The sequence below is a fragment of the Clupea harengus genome, chromosome 7 (assembly GCF_900700415.2).
Source record: "Clupea harengus chromosome 7, Ch_v2.0.2, whole genome shotgun sequence".
NCBI classification, from domain to species: Eukaryota; Metazoa; Chordata; class Actinopteri; order Clupeiformes; family Clupeidae; genus Clupea; species Clupea harengus.
In genome coordinates this window covers 27751884-27771534 of record NC_045158.1, presented here as the reverse complement: position 1 = coordinate 27771534, position 19651 = coordinate 27751884, and the positions used below count along the sequence as shown (strand labels likewise).

General features: G+C 48.7%; 3 protein-coding genes across 3 annotated transcripts in view; 2 read left to right on the top strand and 1 right to left on the bottom strand.

The window, feature by feature from the left end:
* Positions 1-15: 15 nt before the first annotated feature.
* On the bottom strand, positions 16-11992 carry hnrnpk (heterogeneous nuclear ribonucleoprotein K). The gene is made up of 17 exons (XM_031571019.1): positions 11893-11992; positions 10742-10835; positions 10535-10618; positions 9558-9655; positions 9282-9338; positions 8882-8925; positions 8343-8415; positions 8110-8223; positions 7448-7576; positions 6154-6545; positions 5299-5352; positions 4581-4626; positions 4200-4215; positions 4075-4110; positions 3688-3755; positions 1785-1954; positions 16-939 (listed from the first exon to the last, which is right to left on the bottom strand). The coding sequence occupies exons 3-17, from the start codon at positions 10596-10598 to the stop codon at positions 912-914; spliced, it is 1389 nt and encodes a 462-aa protein (XP_031426879.1). The 5' UTR covers positions 10599-10618; positions 10742-10835; positions 11893-11992; the 3' UTR covers positions 16-911.
* Positions 11993-12086: 94 nt separating this feature from the next.
* On the top strand, positions 12087-15800 carry rmi1 (RMI1, RecQ mediated genome instability 1, homolog (S. cerevisiae)). Its single transcript, XM_031571016.1, has 2 exons — positions 12087-13220; positions 14288-15800. The coding sequence occupies exons 1-2, from the start codon at positions 12615-12617 to the stop codon at positions 15386-15388; spliced, it is 1707 nt and encodes a 568-aa protein (XP_031426876.1). The 5' UTR covers positions 12087-12614; the 3' UTR covers positions 15389-15800.
* Positions 15801-15885: 85 nt separating this feature from the next.
* Positions 15886-19651, top strand: part of ntrk2a (neurotrophic tyrosine kinase, receptor, type 2a) — a 33276-nt gene continuing 29510 nt past the window's right edge. Inside the window, exons 1-2 of the mRNA XM_031571015.2 lie at positions 15886-17421; positions 19491-19565. Of these exons, the coding sequence (XP_031426875.1) occupies positions 17222-17421; positions 19491-19565 (275 nt within the window). The 5' untranslated portion in view covers positions 15886-17221. The remainder of the gene's footprint in view (positions 17422-19490; positions 19566-19651) is intronic.

Below are 19651 nucleotides of genomic sequence, written 5' to 3'. Positions count from 1 at the left end.
GAGACAAGACATGGATACTGGTAAAAAGTGGCTTCACCTTTATTGTTGGAGACTAATAGCAAATTCTACAGCTCTGTTTGGGGAGAGGCATACCATGCCAGGACAAGATACAAATTTAAATGAGAAAACAACAAAACAAAACAAAAAAATAACCTCAAAACAAAAGAAACAAAAATCATAAAGGTTCACACGGCCCATTAACTCCAGACTGGACGCGTTTGTGCTGCTGCCACCAGTATAAAAACACACACATACACACACACACACACACACACACACAGATTCTGAGACTGGAGGGAGTGGAGGGTTGGAGGTAGCCCAGAGTTCACCGACACTCACACACACATTTTTGATTTAAAAGACACCAGTTTCACAACACACACACACACACATACATATCTCAGAACATACAAACTTGACAAAATCTGAAGATGCAGGTCACCATGTAACATTACAGAAACCATGAACCAGGTCATATTTACACTGAATCTGCCGTACACCAAAGTAATTAAACACTCAGAACTGCATTGGGAAACATGGCCGTATCTCTCACACGCGCACACACACACAAGCATGCACGAACACACACAGCCTGCAGGGGCGGTGTAGAGATTAAAAAAAAAAGCACACACACACACACACACACACACGGAGGGCTTCTGTCTTGAGCAAACATAAAATTGGCCCTTGAATGATAAAAAAAAAAAAAAAAAAAAAAAAAAGATAATACAAAAAAAAAAAAAAATAGAATTCCACCCACCAGGAGGGAGGGGCAGGAGTGCATCAAGTCAATCTACCTCCTGTCAGAGAGACACGGAAAGAGAGAGAGCGACACATAGAGAGAGAGCGAGAGAGAGAGAGAGAGTGAGAGAGAGAAAGAGAGACGTTTGAACAGTCCAGAAGGGTCAGGGCTAGTTCTGTCCGAGGAGATGCAGCGCACTGGGGAGAGAGGAGGAGGAGGTGTTACTACAGTCAAGAGAACCAATCACATATTGCTTTATATCCATACCACATGCACATATAAGCCTTCTCAGTTAAGAAGATAAAAACATTTGCTGTGAAGTAAAAATCCCAGAGGATGTCGTAACCACAGCAACACAGCTGGCTGTACCCTGTACTTGGCTGTGCAACTCCAGCAGTCTCAATTCTTTCATTCGTATGCGACATCAAGTGACTTTTGCCCGCCTGATTATATTTGGCTTGTGTTATCAGCACCTGCACTACCTGGGCATGGACTGCACGCCCTTGAAGAGGGTTTGACCCCCTCAAATGTTGTGCTCCACTAAGAATCCCCCGCATCTCAGGACGCCCCCTGCGTGCCTGCTGTGGACGGAGCTGCCCCGAGTGTCTGCTGTGGACGGAGCTGCCCCCTGAGCGCCTGGAGCTGCCCCCTGCGTGCCTGGAGCTGCCCCCCCTGAGTGTCTGCTGTGGACGGAGCTGCCCCCTGCGTGCCTGGAGCTGCCCCCCCTGAGTGTCTGCTGTGGACGGAGCTGCCCCCTGCGTGCCTGTTGTATAAGGAGCTGCCCCCTGCGTGCCTGGAGCTGCCCCCCCTGAGTGTCTGCTGCGGACGGAGCTGCCCCCTGCGTGCCTGCTGTATATGGAGCTGCCCCCCCTGAGTGCCTGGAGCTGCCCCCCCTGAGCGCCTGGAGCTGCCCCCCCTGAGCGCCTGCTGTGGACGGGGCTGCCCTCCCCTGAGCGCCTGCTGTGGACGGGGCTGCCCCCTGCGTGCCTGTTGTATATGGAGCTGCCCCCCCTGAGTGCCTGCTGTGGACGGGGACACGTACCTGTTCTGGAGCAGATACTGGGCGTTCTGGATCTGGTCCTGTGAGCCGGTGATGGTGATGATGCGGTCGTCGGAGCCGGGCAGAGGCTCGTCGATCTTGATGGACGCGCCCGACTCATGGCGGATCTGTTTGATGCGCTGGCCTCCTTTACCAATGATGGAGCCAGCAAGCTGTAGAGACACACACACACACACACACACACACACACACACACACACACACACACACACTTAGCTACTTCTGGCAAAGTGTGTGAAAAACTACTGGATTTACCTTTAACTTGTCAATCAAACCTATACGTCATCTACATATTAAAGGTGCAGGGACCCTTTAAATGTGCACTGTGGGTTCTTACATGCAACAAAGAAGGGCATTGCATAATGCTATTTAGATTACTAGTGCACAGTCATTTAGTAACTGCATAACACACATAGACATAAACACTTCTCAGGGCACCTCATTTGTTTCATGGAAATTGTTATAAAGGATGGCGGTTTTGACACTTCCTCCTCTGAAACGTAAGCAGCAACTAGCGTAACCAGAGGCGTCTGAGAGGGAGAACATTTGCAAATGGTTGGAACTGTGATGCGCGAGCATTTGGGCGCTCCGTCAACGACAACGCCAGGAAAACACCAGGAAAAGGCGCAAGTTTTCAACACGACAGTCGCTCCCAACCACCCACCCCCGCTCGCCAGATTCTCTTCTCTTCTCTTCCTCGAGATGAAGTTCAAGCTGAAGGGTCGCTGTTTTGACAGAGTGGAGGAGATCCAAAAGCGCGCCGTAAATGGTGCTGGAAACGCTTTAAGAGCGGGACTTCCAAGCGTGGCAGGAGCACTCTGAGCGTTCCAAGCGTGGCAGGAGCACTCGGAGCGTTCCCAAGCGTGGCAGGAGCACTCTGAGCAGGGGGTATAGCTGCACAAGCTGACCGCCTCAAAGGAGACGACAGCCACATTTAGATCAGGTGCTGCTTTCTGCTTTCTACAGGCGCAGTCCCAGACCTTTTTGATCGCACCTCGTAGATTCCACTCACCGCCCTGCGCACCCTTCACACCTTCTTCAGGGGTAGTGTGCAGACGCATAGAGAGGCTACGGCTTCGCATAACAGTGGACTGTTTTTGATTGGCTTAAGCTCAGCAGCCGAGTAAAAGGGCGACACTAATCCATAGCTGTCGTTTGATGTCAATATTCGTTTGGTTTTCTCGTTCTTGTTGGAGCGTGGCTGGGACTGTTTTGCCGTTAAAAGTTTTAACCGTTCCCACAAAGGCTTCCTGCTACTTTTAGCGTCCCGAGTGCACACATGTGCAGAACAATTCTTTTCGAGCATTTGCAGACGATCATTAAATGCGTTTAATACATCGCGCAGTTCAGTGCCCTTTCAAATTAGGACTCCAGGACTTCCTCTACTTTAGCCGGGTTTCCATCGAACTTTTGAATGCACATTTTTAAACGCTTTTAATTTGCATACATTTTTTATATACATTTATATATTTGCAAATATGGTTACAAGTTGGATGGAAACCCATATACATTTATATATTTGCAAATATGGGTACAAGTTGGATGGAAACCCATACACATTTATATATTTGCAAATATGGGTACAAGTTGGATGGAAACCCAGAGGTTGATTACTAAAAATTCACCTTCACACTAGAAGGACCACAGCCAATAGTGCCGCTTCGTCCCGTCCCACTAGTGAGAAATGCCACCTGTAGATCTCTCAATGAGTGTGTGTGTGCGCATGTTGATCTGTGCCTATTCTCAATGAGCTTGTAGAGTGTGTGTGTGTGTGTGTGTGTGTGTGTGTGCGCGCATGTTGACCTGTGCCTATTCTCAATGAACCTGTAGTGTGTGTGTGTGTGTGTGTGTGTGCGCGCATTTTGATCTGTGCATAGTCACTCACATCTTTAGGGATTGTCACTTGTGTAGTAATGACGGGGCCTCCAACATCACCGTAGGATCCTCTTCCTCCTCCTCCTCCACCACCACCACCTCCTCCTCCTCCTCCTCCTCCTCCTCCTCCTCCTCCACCACCACCACCTTCCAACACAATCATGCGCATTACATTACTTTCATCCAGAAGATCCTCCAGATGGATACATGTGTCAAGACCTATCTCTAGAGATACAACAGCTAACTCAGACAAACACACCATCTACGGTACACAGCACTGAGCTGATGCAGAATCACACAAACTCAACTCAATTACACACACACACACACACACTACACTCTAAGTATTATGATAATTTGTTGTCAGTACATTTGTAATCAAAGCGATTTGACTCACCAGACGGATAGGGGGGTTCCCAAGAGGAATTGTTGCCTTTATAAAATAAATGGAGATTAAGATTAATAGCATATAGAGACAAGTCATATCAAACTAATTTCATACGGACATGAAAAAGTACTCACTGTAACCACGGTCATTCTGCTGGAAGAACGAGAGAGAGAGAGACATGTTAGTGACATACCGCACACACACAAAAACACCCATCCACTCATTCATTTGCTAATTAGCAGCGACTGTTACCAGGGGAACAGGTGATCTGAACACTGCTACCAGGCAACAACAGGTAAGACCAGTTATGTGCTCAGCCACTCCCACATCAGAATGCGATTGAGTGTACTCTGTCTGTCTGTCTGTGTCTCTCCCTCTCACACACACACACACACACACACACACACACACACACACACACACACACACACACACACACACACACACACACACACACACACACACACACACACACACACACACACACACACACACACACACACACACACACTCACCATACTCTCGCCATAGCGATCAGCAGGACGCCCCCTTCGGTCACTCCTGTAAATGAAGGGGAAAAAAGGCATTAAAACTGAGAAATGACTCATTCTACTGAGAGATAGAGAGAGAGAGAGAGGAGAGAGAAAATGTGAGAACAATGAAAAAGCGTCAACAAATAAGAGACTGTGGTGGATCAATAAGCGCACACTTGTCCTCAGTATGGGCCTTCAATCACACCCCCCTCACCTCACAATGATTCCAGTCTACCTCCTCCCATCTCATCTCATCATCTCCTAATGCCATGCCTGCACCCATCCCTACACCTTACCTTTAACAACATGCCCCAGCCTAACCTCACACCTGGTATGATCCCTCCTGACCCGTGTCTCCCAGCCTAACCTCACACCTTGTATGACCCCTCCTGACTGACCCGTGTCTCCTAACCTCACACCTTGTATGATCCTTCCTGACCCGTGTCTCCCAGCCTAACCTCACACCTTGTATGATCCCTCCTGACTGACCCGTGTCTCCCAGCCTAACCTCACACCTTGTATGATCCTCCTTTCCCGTGTCTCCCAGCCTAACCTCACACCTTGTATGATCCCTCCTGACTGACCCGTGTCTCCCAGACTGTCTTCCTTCCAGCTCGGTCTCTATCTGTCATCACGCAGAGCTCCATCTAACCCTAACTCAAGCTCACCGCTCCTGCCCTACTCCTGGGGAAAGACTTACTTCGGTCTGTCGTCGTGGTTTCCACGAGGAGCCTCGTAGGAATAGTGGTCTTCTCTGCAAACACACACACATGGAATGAGCCCATCACACACACACACACACACACACACACACACAGAGACAGGCACACATATGGCTTATGGACACAGCTGTGCAACTGAAATATGGCTGATATTTCATGATCTCCCAGACAAACTGGTGGACAAGAAGAGATGAGAAAACAAACAAAGAAGCTAATGGAGCTATGGGAGCCATGGGTTGGATTAACTAAAAGACAAAAGGAAGCAAGAGAGAGGAGTGAGGGGAAGAGAGAGAGTGAGTGTGAAAGAAAGAGAGAGGAGTGAGGGGAAGAGAGAGAGTGAGGGGAAGAGAGAGAGTGAGGGGAAGAGAGAGGGGTGAGGGGAAGAGAGAGAGAGGAGTAAGAAGAAGAGAGAGGAGTAAGGGGAAGAGAGAGGGTGAGGGGAAGAGAGAGGAGTGAGGGGAAGAGAGAGAGTGAGGGGAAGAGAGAGGGGTGAGGGGAAGAGAGAGAGAGGAGTAAGAAGAAGAGAGAGGAGTAAGGGGAAGAGAGAGGGTGAGTGTGAAAGAAAGAGAGAGGAGTGAGGGGAAGAGAGAAGGTGAGTGTGAAAGAAAGAGAGAGGAGTAAGGAGAAGAGAGAGGGTGAGTGTGAAAGAAAGAGAGAGAGTGAGGAGAAGAGAGAGGGTGAGTGTGAAAGAAAGAGAGAGGAGTAAGGAGAAGAGAGAGGGTGAGTGTGAAAGAAAGAGAGAGAGTGAGGAGAAGAGAGAGGGTGAGTGTGAAAGAAAGAGACAGGAGGCGGGAGAAAGGAAGAGAAAGTTTGAGTAAATGAAGGTTCCTTACCCTCTCCTGTGGGGTGGGGGGCCCATGTGTGTGTTGCGGCCCCTTCCACCCCCTCGACCCCCCCTGCCTGGGGGCATGGGTGGGGGTCCACGGCGTGGGCTCATGTCGTCGTAATCTCTGCGGGACGGGGGCATGGAGTGACCCCCTCGACCCCCAGGGGGCATGCGGTCGAAACCCCCACCTCCACCTCCTCCTCCACGACCCCCCCTGGAGGGAAAGCCACCGCCCATGGGCCGACGCCCACCACCACCACCACCTCCTCCACCACCACCGCCTCCGCCGCCACCTCCACCACCACCTCGCTCCTCAAACGGCATGCTGAAGCCTCCGTAGTCATAGGACTCGTCGAAGAAGTTAGGGTCATAGGGCTGTGCCCGTCCCTTTATAGGAGCCTAGAGAGAAAAAGAGATAAAGAGAGATTAAGAGAAAACTTTGTTTAAGAATCACCGCAGTGTACCGAGCGCAGAGCATGTTGCACGTAGCCTGTGTGTTACATCTGCGATAGCATGTTGCACGTAGCCTGTGTAAGTGCGGTTACCTCAGCGTTAGCATGTGGCTCGTAGCCTGTGTGAGTGTGTGTTACCTCAGCGATAGAATGTGGCTCGTAGCCTGTGTGAGTGCGGTTACCGCGGCGATAGAATGTGGCTCGTAGCCTGTGTGAGTGCGCGTTACCTTGGCGATAGCATGTGGCTCGTAGCCTGTGTGAGTGCGGTTACCTAGGCAATAGAATGTGGCTCGTAGCCTGTGTGAGTGCGGTTACCGCGGCGATAGAATGTGGCTCGTAGCCTGTGTGAGTGCGCGTTACCTTGGCGATAGAATGTGGCTCGTAGCCTGTGTGAGTGCGCGTTACCTTGGCGATAGCATGTGGCACGTAGCCTGTGTGAGTGCGGTTACCGCGGCGATAGAATGTGGCTCGTAGCCTGTGTGAGTGCGCGTTACCTTGGCGATAGCATGTGGCACGTAGCCTGTGTGAGTGCGGTTACCGCGGCGATAGAATGTGGCTCGTAGCCTGTGTGAGTGCGGTTACCGCGGCGATAGAATGTGGCTCGTAGCCTGTGTGAGTGCGGTTACCTAGGCGATAGCATGTGGCACGTAGCCTGTGTGAGTGCGTGTTACCTCGGCGATAGCATGTGGCTCGTAGCCTGTGTGAGTGCGCGTTACCTTGGCGATAGAATGTGGCTCGTAGCCTGTGTGAGTGCGGTTACCTCGGCGTTAGCATGTGGCTCGTAGCCTGTGTGAGTGCGCGTTACCTTGGCGATAGCATGTGGCTCGTAGCCTGTGTGAGTGCGGTTACCTCGGCGATGAGCTCCAGCATGATGCGGATGCACTCCACCACGCGCTCAGCCTTCCCACCCACCAGCACCACACGGTCGCTGGACTGGGGACAACACTCCTGGAACAGTTTGATGGTGGTCTGTGTGCTCTACACACATAAATAAACAAACAAACAAACAAACAAACAAAGACACACACACACCTTTGTTAAGCGTGTTTCACACATGCAGTCCATCCCTGAAATCCCTCTCCATTCCCTTCACAGGGTCATGTATGATTGGGGGCAGGGATCCATATCCAGGGAACTCTGTACCCTCAACTTTGCCACCTCAAGATGGAACATTTCAGGGAAAATGGCTGCCCCATCTATTCCAGTGTTGCCATGGCACGTGTGTGAACAGGCTCAATGGGGTAAGGTTCTTTAATGGAGCTGCATATATGAATAGTGGAAATGCACTGGTGGTGCTTGAAAGGTCTTCCGGTAATTTACCAGAAACTATGTGTGAAAGAAGCTTTAGAGACAAACCGCTTTTATTCTCCTCACTCTCAACTCTTTCCCATGTCACGACCTCTACCAACCAGCCATTTACCTCTCCCTTTAGGCCTCCCAAGGTCAGCCTCACACACACACACACACACACACACACACACACACACACACACACACACACACACACACACCTCTCTGAGCTCTTTAATCTTGGCTCCCTTCACTCCGATGATGCTTCCTGCCAGGCTCTGGTGGATCAGCAGCCGCAGCTCGCAGTCAAAGTCCATGCCCTTATGGTGCTGGTACTGCAACAAAACAAAAAAATCACAGGAGAGGCACAGAGTCAGGCGGCACGTCAACATGGAGGCACGGCGCAAAAAAAGAAAGAAGGCTCCTGATTTCAGCTCACGTTATGTGAGCCTACCTCTTCCAGCGTGGGGATGATCTTCAGCAGGATCTCTCCTACGGTCGGGATGTCGGCACTAATGCTCAGGATACTGGAGAGAGAGAGAGAAAGAGAGAGAGAGACAGAAAAAGATGGAAGGAGACAGGAAATGATGGAGATAAACAGAGAGATTCAGTGAGAGAGAGGGAGAGAGAGATTCAGTGCTGGCACCAAACTGTATGTGAACAGGTGTTACAGTCAGAGACGGAGGGAGGCCACACAGGATGTATGGATGACTGGATGACTAACATGAGTGGGAGGAGGGAGGGGGCAGAGGGACAAAAAAAAAAAAAAACAAAAAAAATAGGGAAGCAATGCTCTGCACTGCGAGTGAGTGAGTGAGTGAGTGACTGACTGAACGTGTCTGCAGGACTCTTCCCTTTATAGTGGAGTGTTTACTACAACATGAGAAGATGCTTCTAGGAGAGAGAGAGAGAGAGAGTGGGTATCCTCTCATACCCTGCATGACTGTGAGCACACAGTGTGTGTGTTTTTTGCACGAGAAAAGGGAGACGTACCGCTCGGGCCCGCTGCTGTCTGGAACTGACACACTGGCATTGTACTGTAGGGACAGGGCAACGGAGAAGTCAATCAGTGTCAACCATGTAAGATGTCCAATTGGGGTGGCAAGGCATCATGAGGTGTGGTGCCAGGAAGGAGTGACGCCCAAAGATAAACAAGCGAGAGAGGAGTAGGGGGGGAAGAAGGAATTAATAGAGAGAGCAGAGAGGGGGGAGGGGGGTATACGGTGAGTTCAACTAGGATTGAAGTCCTTCTGATGCACATTTAATTGACGAGCAACTAGCAGCAGAAAGTGCATGGGGGTGAGGTCCAGACTCCAGTGACTATGGACGCTCAACTGGGACATGTACTTAGTTGGGTCTGGCACTAGGTGCTTGAGTGTCCGTGTGTACTCACGTCTGTGCGGAGGGCTTTGATGTTCTTGCCTCCCTTTCCTATCACAGCTCCGGCATTCTGCAAAAAAGCACACAGAACTTGATTTCAAAACATGTTGACACACACACACACACACACACACACCTTCAACAAAATCAAAGAACTACAGAGTAACTGGCAATTCCAACCAAACCAGTATCAAGAATGAATCCCACCTTCAGTTACTCAACTCACTCCTAAACTTTGAATGAATGTGTAAGTGTTTTAAATGGAGACTGAGAGGGTAACCATGGTTACCTTGCTCTGCAGCAGTATTCTAAGTTCCACCAGGTCTTCTGAGTTTCTGGAGCGCTTCACCGACTGCTGCTCCTCAGAATCGTCCGCTTGACGTTTACCTGGCAAACACACGTACAAAAGCACACAATTACACGGTGTCACTTCAAACTATCTGATAAGGAAAGGCCTGAGCTCGGTTCTTCGTACTCTGCTTAATAGATAGATAATTAATCAAAATGACTCAACAGGTGTGAAAATGTACCCCCATAATAAAATGTGATGGATGCTTCTGATAAATAATGCAATAGGATTCATTTACGTCGAGACAGAGGTAAGACTAATTTTATTGCAACGGCTTTATTACTGCCTTGACTTTTGTGCTCACTAAACGAGGACAAAGCTGGGAAAGGCACCCCATGGTAAGTTATGGGATATACAAAGACTTTACCCTGTTTAATGTTTTCATCTAAAACTATCAAGGTAACTAGACTAGCCAACAGAATCAAACAGCATTGCATACAAACTCCAACAACTGCCCAGTTTGCGCTGATAAATGACAGCTAATTTGCTCCTTTCTGCAACGTATTTCGGCATTATATTTTGTTGCACCATGCGGCCAATGTTGTCTTTATATTTTCACAGGGTTTTCAACCCAGAGCACAAAACTTCATAGCTTGTGGAGAATGGCAGGTTTGTATCTCTCATTACCAACAGCATACCTTAAAAGTAGCAACAGTCTGCTGGTAAGTAGGGTTTATCTCATGGAGAACAATCAAGGGCAATCCAAGAGCATTTCAAATCACCAAAAAAGCCAAGAGATGATGTACTAATATTTCAAGCACGTGGACTTGATGACGTCTTATTCAATCCTCCTACAATTCCACTACTTTGCATATAAGTGACTGCCGAACGTTAACGAGTGACATTTCATTACACAAGACAAAGTGTCCCCCCCCTCTCTGGCTCACACAACATACACATCTACAGGAGATACATACCATTTCTGTTCTCTGTATTGCTGACAGTAGTCTCCTCCTCTTGCTGCTCATTCTCCACCTCCATGGTCAAAGCTCAAGAGTGTGCTGGAAGAGATAGGGGAGAGTTTGAGTGAGAATGTGGATGTAAAAAAAAAAAAATTTTAAAAGAGAGTATGGTTGTTCAAACAACTACACGAGGCCAAGTTACAAAACATCATCAGGGCTTACCACTGACAAAGGTGCAGGAGTGGTCTGGACACAATACAGACTCGGGCTGATGTATCCGTTTGTGTACTATGATGACCAGAGCTAAGGGATCTACCTGAGAGAAGGAAAAGAAAATTGCTCCTGAAGACTAAGTATAGACAGAGAGACACACATACAGCTCGGATGATCAATGGTTTGAGTTAACTAGGTGCTTGACCTGCAGTGATAAGACAAAGGTCTTCCATACAACTCTGTATGCCAGCACATATTAAAGTGATTTTTGAGCGAATTTACAGTTCCTGGTATCGCTTGGAGATCGATTAACAAAAATGCATAGAATGTATAGGAGTGGAGCGTAAACATCCATCACTCGACGAGAACTACAAAAGCTAACTAGTACGTAAGCAAGCTTAGGTCAGTTTACGGATAGCTGTTTCCTTTTAAATCCGCAACACCACAAAATCGCGCTTGTTAACGTTACTCTGCGAGTACAGACCCTTTTTACCATAACAATGCAACATTTTTGTGTTGGTGAAGAACAAACGTTAGCAGGCTAACTGGCTAGCTAACATAGAAAGCAAAAGCGAGAAAGAAAAATACGAAAGCAAGGCATTCATGCGTAGATATACCGTGGGTGTCTAGCTGAGTGAATCGAAATATTCTGCGCGTCCCTCGTCAAGCCGATAGTAACACTCAGGAAATGTCCAGTGTTTATCATAAGGATGATTAACAATGGAGTTTGTAGCCAGCTAACTAGCACGGCCAGCTCACGTCTATTAGCACAGCTGGCTAGCTAACGTTACTTAGTCAGCATTGTGGAACACATACAGTCGCCCTTTGTAATCGATGCAATTCTACGAGGGAACATTAATTACATTGACATTAGTTTCAATTTGAAAAGGAGAAACTGAGCTCATTGTACAACTAACGTTAGCAATCAAAGCCTATCAACCTTGCTAGAATAGTCAAAGGGGCTAACTAGCTAACGCTAACTAGCCTGTGGTCGGAAATGAAAATGCGCTGGCCTGCTCACTACACGATGCATATAAAAATCCAATATGTATTTGTCTTTTAATGTTAAAGCAATTTCCCTTTGATATGGTTAATATTTTTCGGGAGCAGTCAGTGTATAGATAATCTGAAAACATAAAACAAGCAATTCTGGTACATACCTGTCCGTAAACTCGCAGTTCCTACCAGTCTAACGTGAACTGAGGACCACTCAGCGGGATTATTGTTGCGCCAATGAAAAGACGTCCCTCCATCAGAGTAGGCCGCTGATTGGTGAAATCTGTATTGCTGGAAGTAAGATGTCTGTTTTCATTGGTCCATCTGGGAGTCATACTACTTCCTTCGTCAAGCAGTGTTCAGCTAGTTTGGTTGAGAGCATTAAAGTTTACTTCGTGTTTTCCTTTTCATTTAGAATGTAAACCTGGTTGTGGAGGAAGGCACATAGCCCACAAACCACTTGCCAGTGCCATGGACCTGAACGTAATTTATGAAACAAACATATCGTCCATTAAATATGTCGCTTATATCGGTGAAACTAAGGGCAGCATAACTTCATTATCTGTGGCGTTTTAATGCTCATCGACTTTGGCGCCATGATTTGGGACCTGCGGATGGTAACGGGCTGTCGTAGGTGGACTTCATGAACCTCCTCGAGCTCTGTTTGTATGAAGAGTAACGTTAGTTTAGCTTATCCTTTTTTTCTCGCTAATTGTAATTTGTTTTTAGCATGGATTTCTTAAACATGTGGCTACATTATTAGTGTATGTGTTAATAGTGTACGTTACCATTACGTTTATGTCTACCTCAGGTAGATATGAAGTTTGTGTTTATATTGCCTGTGTATGTCAGTGAGACTTCATGTGTGGGATAGAGAAGCGCAAGGATGGCCCCTGATACAGTGCAGACAGTGCACTCGTGGCTGCGAAGCCGCTGGCAGGTGTGTGTGCCCGAGGGCTGGCTGCAGGCATGTGTGGAGTGGCTGCAGCAGGAGGCAGGCGGTCGACCCCTGGCCCTTGCACAACTGCAGCAGCAGGCGTTTGAGCAGTGGTTGCAGACAGACCTGCGTAGCCTGGGCATGTCGTCACTGCCAGCTTCTGTTAGCGAGGCTGTGAAAACAGTGCTGCAGGGAAACGTCTGCGTGCAGCTGGACTCCCTGCAGGATGTCAGCCAGCCAGCGTACACACAGCTCCAACGTCTCCGGGGGAATGACCGTGCCAACGACCAGGTGGGCGACTTCACCCAGGTGACACAGCGGCCGTGGGAGGCGGCCCCCACACGAATGCTGATGCTGCAGCTGACTGACGGTGTGCAGAGTGCGCAGGCGATGGAGCACAAGCCTGTGCCACAGCTGAACACCGGCTTGCCCGCGGGCACCAAGCTGCTGCTGCGGGGGCCCATAACATGCAGGCTGGGCGTGCTGCTGCTCGGGCCTCAGAATGTTCAGGTGCTCGGGGGAGAGGTGGAGGAACTTCTGCACACCAACACTCAGGTGAGCAAAGGCACGAGAAGGTATGACGGATTGCATGATTATATGATGTGTGGGCGTAGGGCTATAATATAATATAATGTGGCACGGTGCCTCAGGTGCTTGCACTGCTTGCACTGCGGCCTCACAGCAAGAAGGTCATGGGTTCGATTCCCACGTGGGGCGCTGTTGGCTCTGGGGGGCAGGTCCTCCCCAGACCTTTAGTGCTCAGGTGGGCTATCTCCCGGGCCTTTCTGTGTGGAGTTTGCATGTTCTCCCCGTGTTCACAAGGGGTTTCCTCCACTAAAAACCCCAACAGAAAAAACATGCAAAACAACAGAACACTCTTCGTCGGTCCCTGACCAAGACAGACGGTTCATCTCACCTGGTCCCCGGGCGCTTAAAAAGAGCTGCCCACTGCTCCTGGGGTCCTGGAGGAAGGACAGTCCGGGATGGGATAAATGCAGAAGCTAAATTCACAAACGACCTCAGGCCTGCGTGTGCGTGTGTGTGTGTGTGCGTGTGTCCTGTGTCGCCTCCATGTATTCACGTGTGTTGCATTGTGCAGTGTGTCGCTTGTGCGATTAAAGTCTGACAATGATTATATTATTATTATAATAAGGTGCTGGGCATGCTTCTACTATGACCTTGGGGTTTACCTAGAGTGATAATGGGGGGTAATACCGTGTAGTGTGTTATGTTATGATGTATAATACCATGTTAGAGGGGGTGGGCGGTGTTTTGTTGGATGTCATCATGACCTGAAGGAGCCCCTCCAAACCACTTGTGAGGGGCTATAAGGTGTCCGAGGGTTATGGCAGAATTACAGGTTGAATGGGGCGACAGTGGTACAGGGGGTAAAGAAGTCGTTTAGTAATCAGAAGGTTGCTAGTTCGATTCCCTGTCGAAGTGTCCTTGAGCAAGGCACTGAACCCCTAATTGCTCCTGATGTGCAGTGTGCCATCAGTGTAAATGTAAAATGTGTATACATTGTAAGTCGCACGTATGTAAGTCGCTTTGGATAAAAGCGTCTGCTAAATGACTAAATGTAAATGTGAATGCTTTCTGCTGCTTCGCACTGTTTCCCTCAGGCCGGTGTGTTGAGCCGAGCCCTTGGTCTTCCCGAGGCCGAGCCAGCTGCAGAGGAGGCGGATGGGGTCTCCCAGGAGAGGCCCGAGGAGGCTGCCACGGGCGCGGAGGAGGACCTGGATGACATGGAGCTGATGGCCAGTCTGGAGGCCGTGGAGGAGGGCAGTCTAGACAGCGGCTACAGGAGCGCCAGTGTGCTCTCCAGCGCCCCCAGCGGGCCGTCCGGCTACAGGAGCGCCAGTGTGCTCTCCAGCGGGCCCAGCAGGCCGTCCTCTCAACAGCATGTCCCTTTGGAGGACTCTGCCTGGGGAAGCCCTGAGGAAGACTTCCCCGACGATGACATTCCCCTGGACGAGCTGGACAGTGTGTTATCCCAGCAGCACGTGTCACAGGAGGCCGGGCAGGGCGACGTGCTCTCCCCTCCCGAACCCACCCTCACCATCTCCCCACAGCTGTCTGCACTAAGACCATCAGCATACACTCCCAGCCCTCAGCAGGAACACCCCTCACGTCCTGCTCCGTCTCAGCCTGCTCCGCTGAGGGCCGCATACACTCCCAGCCCTCAGCAGGAACTCTCCTCACGTCCTGCTCCGTCTCAGCCTGCTCCGCTGAGGGCCGATAGGGGCTCTGACACCGTCTCAGAGGCAGAGCAGGCAGTGGGTTGGGACAGTCCCCCGTTCTCGTACCTGTTGAATCTGCAACTGAGCGGAAATGGAGGGACACCCAGGGAGGTGCGTGTCCATGCCTTCGTGGTGACCCTGAAAGGCAGCATGCGCAGCGCGGGCGGCCACTGGAGCCTGGACGTCTGCATCTCCGACGGCTCCGCCTACGTGGACGCGGAGATGGGCGACGGCGTGCTGGCGGAGCTGATCGGCTTCTCCGCAGCGGAGGCGCGCGCCCTGAGACGAACCCCCGAGGGGCAGGCGCAGGTCAACCTGGGCATTCAGCGTTGCCAACGGGCACTCGTGGACATGTGTGGCATCATGACCCTGCGGACTGACCCTCAGCAGGCACGCCCCCTGGTGCTCGGGGTGAAATCGGCCACCCAGAGTGACTGTCTTGCCCTGCAGCAGCGGGTAGAGCTCAGGAGAGCCCACCGCTAGAGGAGTGCCGACCGGCTGAAGTGTGGGCACAAGAGGCGCTTAACGGCTAAAATTAGAGATATGTCTCGGACCATCGCACACACTTGATAATGATGTTAAACCTGTTGCCCAAAAGCATTATCCAGTTACCAAGTGGTGGTAGATACCTCCAATCAGTCTCACGCGACGCACTACGGGATTAGCCACAGCCTTGAAGGTGCTACATGGGGTTGGACACTTTATTTACAGAGCAGTGGACTTTGAGTTCTTGGTTTGGCTTCCTTACACAGAAGTGTTTCTCCCACTTGCATCTCAGTGTCAAAAGTTTAATGTAAAATATTGTTCAGATAAATGGTGTGTACAGTTGCTTGGATAAGTGTTTGGAATTTGAACCTATTTTATTTTTTTTAAATTGATTAAACAGTTTAATGTAGTTTTTGTTGCTGTTTTATGTTGATGATTTTAAGGCTCAAAATGTAGCCCCTCAAGCAATCTTTGATATACACATCCACATTAAAATATGCAAGATCCTAAACACACACTTACAGAAACATGAAATATCACATCATTCTACCTTGACAGTTATGTACAGGAAAAGTGTGCGTTTCTGACTTTAATTACTTTAATTCAATCTTTCATGAATCACATACCCGTTCTCTTTCCCGCCCAGTGTGTTACTTTACACTTCCCAGAAGGTGGCGCCAGATGGATAGATTAATATGTCGACCGGTATCCAGATGTGACACATGAGAGATCAGGATGCTGACAATAAAAGCAAGCAGTCGGTACTATCGTTGAGAATGGCTGTAGGAAACAGAAGGTACATCTCCCCATACAATCTCGAACTTGTCTCTGCCAGTGATCAGGGTGGGTCTGCTATTAACTGATATCAGCTACTTGACGATGTCAACATGGTGAATTCCACCTGTTTTTTTTGTTTTTTGGTTTAGTTTTTTAAAACATAGGCTTCTTTGGCTGTTTCACACAAGTAACTGTTCATTCAGTCACCCGTAGTCGCCAAAACAAGAACCCTCTCACATGTTATCACAGCAACCTATGGCCCTTAATGTTCTTCGATTCTGTATCATCTCATGCGTCAAAGCGCACGTCACAAGTTGGAGTGGGTGGGCTTCACGGGCAAGAGTGCCAATGAGATACACCGTGTCTGTGTGTGGACATCTGACAGACGAGGAGTGACTGAGTCACCCTCAGGTAAAGGTATTCCGGCAGTGCTAGCGCAAGAGCATCCTTTTAAGCTCGTTGTCTCGTAGGCTATCTCTCTGGTCTGTGAGTCGCCACAAGGTCAGAACTCTGGCGGGCAGGCGCATGACGACCAGTCGGAGAATCCCCTGTACAACCCGAACAAATCATGTCTGAGTCCTCCGGTTTCCAAGTCGTGAGGCGGATGGGTTTTCGCTGACGACAAGGATCAATAGCACGCGCTTATCCAGTGCTCCGCCAGCGCGCAGCAGCCCCCCCCCCCCCCCTTCCATCCTTCTTCCTCCCTCAGCACGCACTTCTCTCGCGCAGAGCAACCAAGGCAGTTCTCGAGGAAGGACCATCTGACCGTTCCTCAGCGGACAGGAGCGAAGCGCGCGCTGGGGCAAGGATTACGGCACTCTTTTCGAGCTGTATTCCCGGGCACTACTCTATCAGTAAACGGGTAAACAGCAGAAGGGAGTTAAAATAGAGTGTGTAAATCCATGCTGTTGTGAAGTGGTGCCTGTAAGGAGTGAAAGTGTTTTAACTCTGTGTCCTGGAGGGAAAAAAGACAGTGGCTTCTGCACTCCCCTCCTTGCGCAGGGTCAGGCAAAGCTCTCGCAGACTACACCACAGCCCGGTGAAGGGTCCGTGATGGAAGTCTTGTGGGGGCGTTTCGGCGTGGCACAGTGGGTGTTCTGGGGGGTCCTGTCGACGTTCGGGAGGCCCGGTACGGCGTGCCCCGCGTCTTGCACTTGCACGAGCACACGGATCTCCTGCGTTGACCAGGATAATTGGGTAGCAGCTTTCCCCCATCTCCAAACCGAAGCTGACACGGAGAACATCACTGACATGTAAGTTTGTGTCTGCGAATGAGACAGAGACAGAAAGAGATGTGCATTGCTTGAAAATAAACGTCACCTGAAAAACACGTAAGGTCTCTTTCACCTGCTGAACAAAAGGCTGAAGAAGATTTAGGCTATTGAGTAAGACATTTAAGATAGGTAACTCGTTTCATAAACGGTTGATTCGGTGCGTACTCTAAGTTTAATCTATTGTCTCGTGCGTTCTGTTGTCTTATAACGTGATTACCAAGCTGTTTACATTTGCCTATGATGCGCGCGGTCGCTGAATCTTCCAAGGCAGATCTGCGATGACTCATCTGCTTCATTTTATAACGGAATCCATGTTTAGCCTACTGACCATTATAAAATAGTCTCGTCTAAACTCTGCTGTTGATCTGAAAATAAGCATCTCGGCCTTTCAGTCAACACAAGTCTCTCCTAAGGGATCGTGAGAGGCCCTGCACACGCTCGTAATCATCGTCAACCACACATCGACTGCAATCGCATTCATTTCAGCACACCTCACGCGTAGTCTAAAGGGGTGACAAGAGGCGGTCTCGCAGCCACCAGTGACAGCGGGTGTCTCTCAATAAAATGTTGGGGTGAAATCAGTTTGTAGGCTAATTTGAGCGTGATCGTGGAAACATGAAATGTTGTTGGGGCAGGCATGGGAAGATTGAAATAGGTAGCATATTGTATTTAAATAAAGTAGCCCTGCCTGATTGACTTCACAAAGTTGCCAGTTATTAAAGTGCATACAGGTATGAGTCAAAACACGCTCGAAAGCAACTGTTCCTTGCAGTTTGCGCATCATGTTTTACATGGGACTAAAACACACTGCTGCTACTGGAGTGAAACTTCGCGTGAACACAGCCCACTAAACCACACAATTACACAGTTTTTTCACAGATGATTTTGTAAGTAGACTTAAATATCGAGGCTAAGGTTCGTTATTTTAACCAGCTAAAGTGTAGGCCTACCCTAAATCTGGCGGTAAATATTCCCGTCTGCCCTGTAGCCTTTCTTTGTCTACAATTTTGACTTTGATGTGTCTTGTTTCCTCTGAATGTAAAAGATACATTTAAAAAATGTAAACAAACGGTGAAAAAAAGGATAACTAGGCTGCCATTTGACACAAAAAAAAAACCCCGACTGTGCCTTAGGCTACATAGACCCTGTAATATCTTGCCATAAAGATTAGGAAAAGATGTCCCTTTGGCCACGATATATTAGGCTTCCTCATCAGCATTTAGACTACCAATTCGATACTTCACAAATCTTTGCTTAATGACAGGAATGTCAGGAAATGTTATTAGGCTGCATTAGCCAGCTGACATTACCGTATCAGGTGGCAGCTGACTCAAAGTTAAACATTTCGGCAGGACATGAAGACTGGAACTGGCATAATAGTTACTGTAATTAGTGTAATAGCCATTAGTGTGTGTGTGTGTGTGTGTGTGCGTGTGTGTGTGTGAGAGAGAGAGAGAATGAGAGAGAGAGAGAAAAGAAAGAGAGAGTGACGTCATAGCATTTGAACATGTTGTGCTTTCGTTCTGATTAAGGAAAGCAGAGTGTTACCATGTAGCTGAATTACAAGCCTATTACTGACACACAAACGTATGGGCTTCCTAAGAGACTAGTCTTGTGATTATACGCAACAATTAAGGCAAGGTAATTAAGACACTTGTCCATGAAGCTTTGGTGTTTAAGAAGAGAATACATTACCACAATACATAATCTAGAAATATAACCTAATCATTTTAAATGGTTACACCAATCCAGGAATTCTGTCTCTCTATATAATTAGACTATAATGGTTAAGGATAGGAAAACAGGCCTAGATTGTTCAGTTTGGCGTTCCACCCTGCACTCGGCTTTTAACCTATTTTTCTAACTTTCAGAAGTTAGATCATTTGCATTTCGATATTTTGTCAAGGATGCGTCGACTTGCGCCGGGCCGAATTCGAGGTCTGCAAACATGCACTGAATGGCAGGAATAGGTTTTCGGAGCCTGTTTTTTTTTTTTTTACAAGACGTAGAGTCTCCTACATTTCTGAAATTATATCTTTATCTGACAGATACATCGCCAATCAAAGTAACTTATCGGCCATCAATGACAAAGACCTGCTCCTATACCACAACCTCAGAAACCTGTGAGTAAATGTATACAAACTCTGCATTGATTCATTCATTCATGTATTCATTAATTAATTAATTCATTATTAAAATATTATTTGCT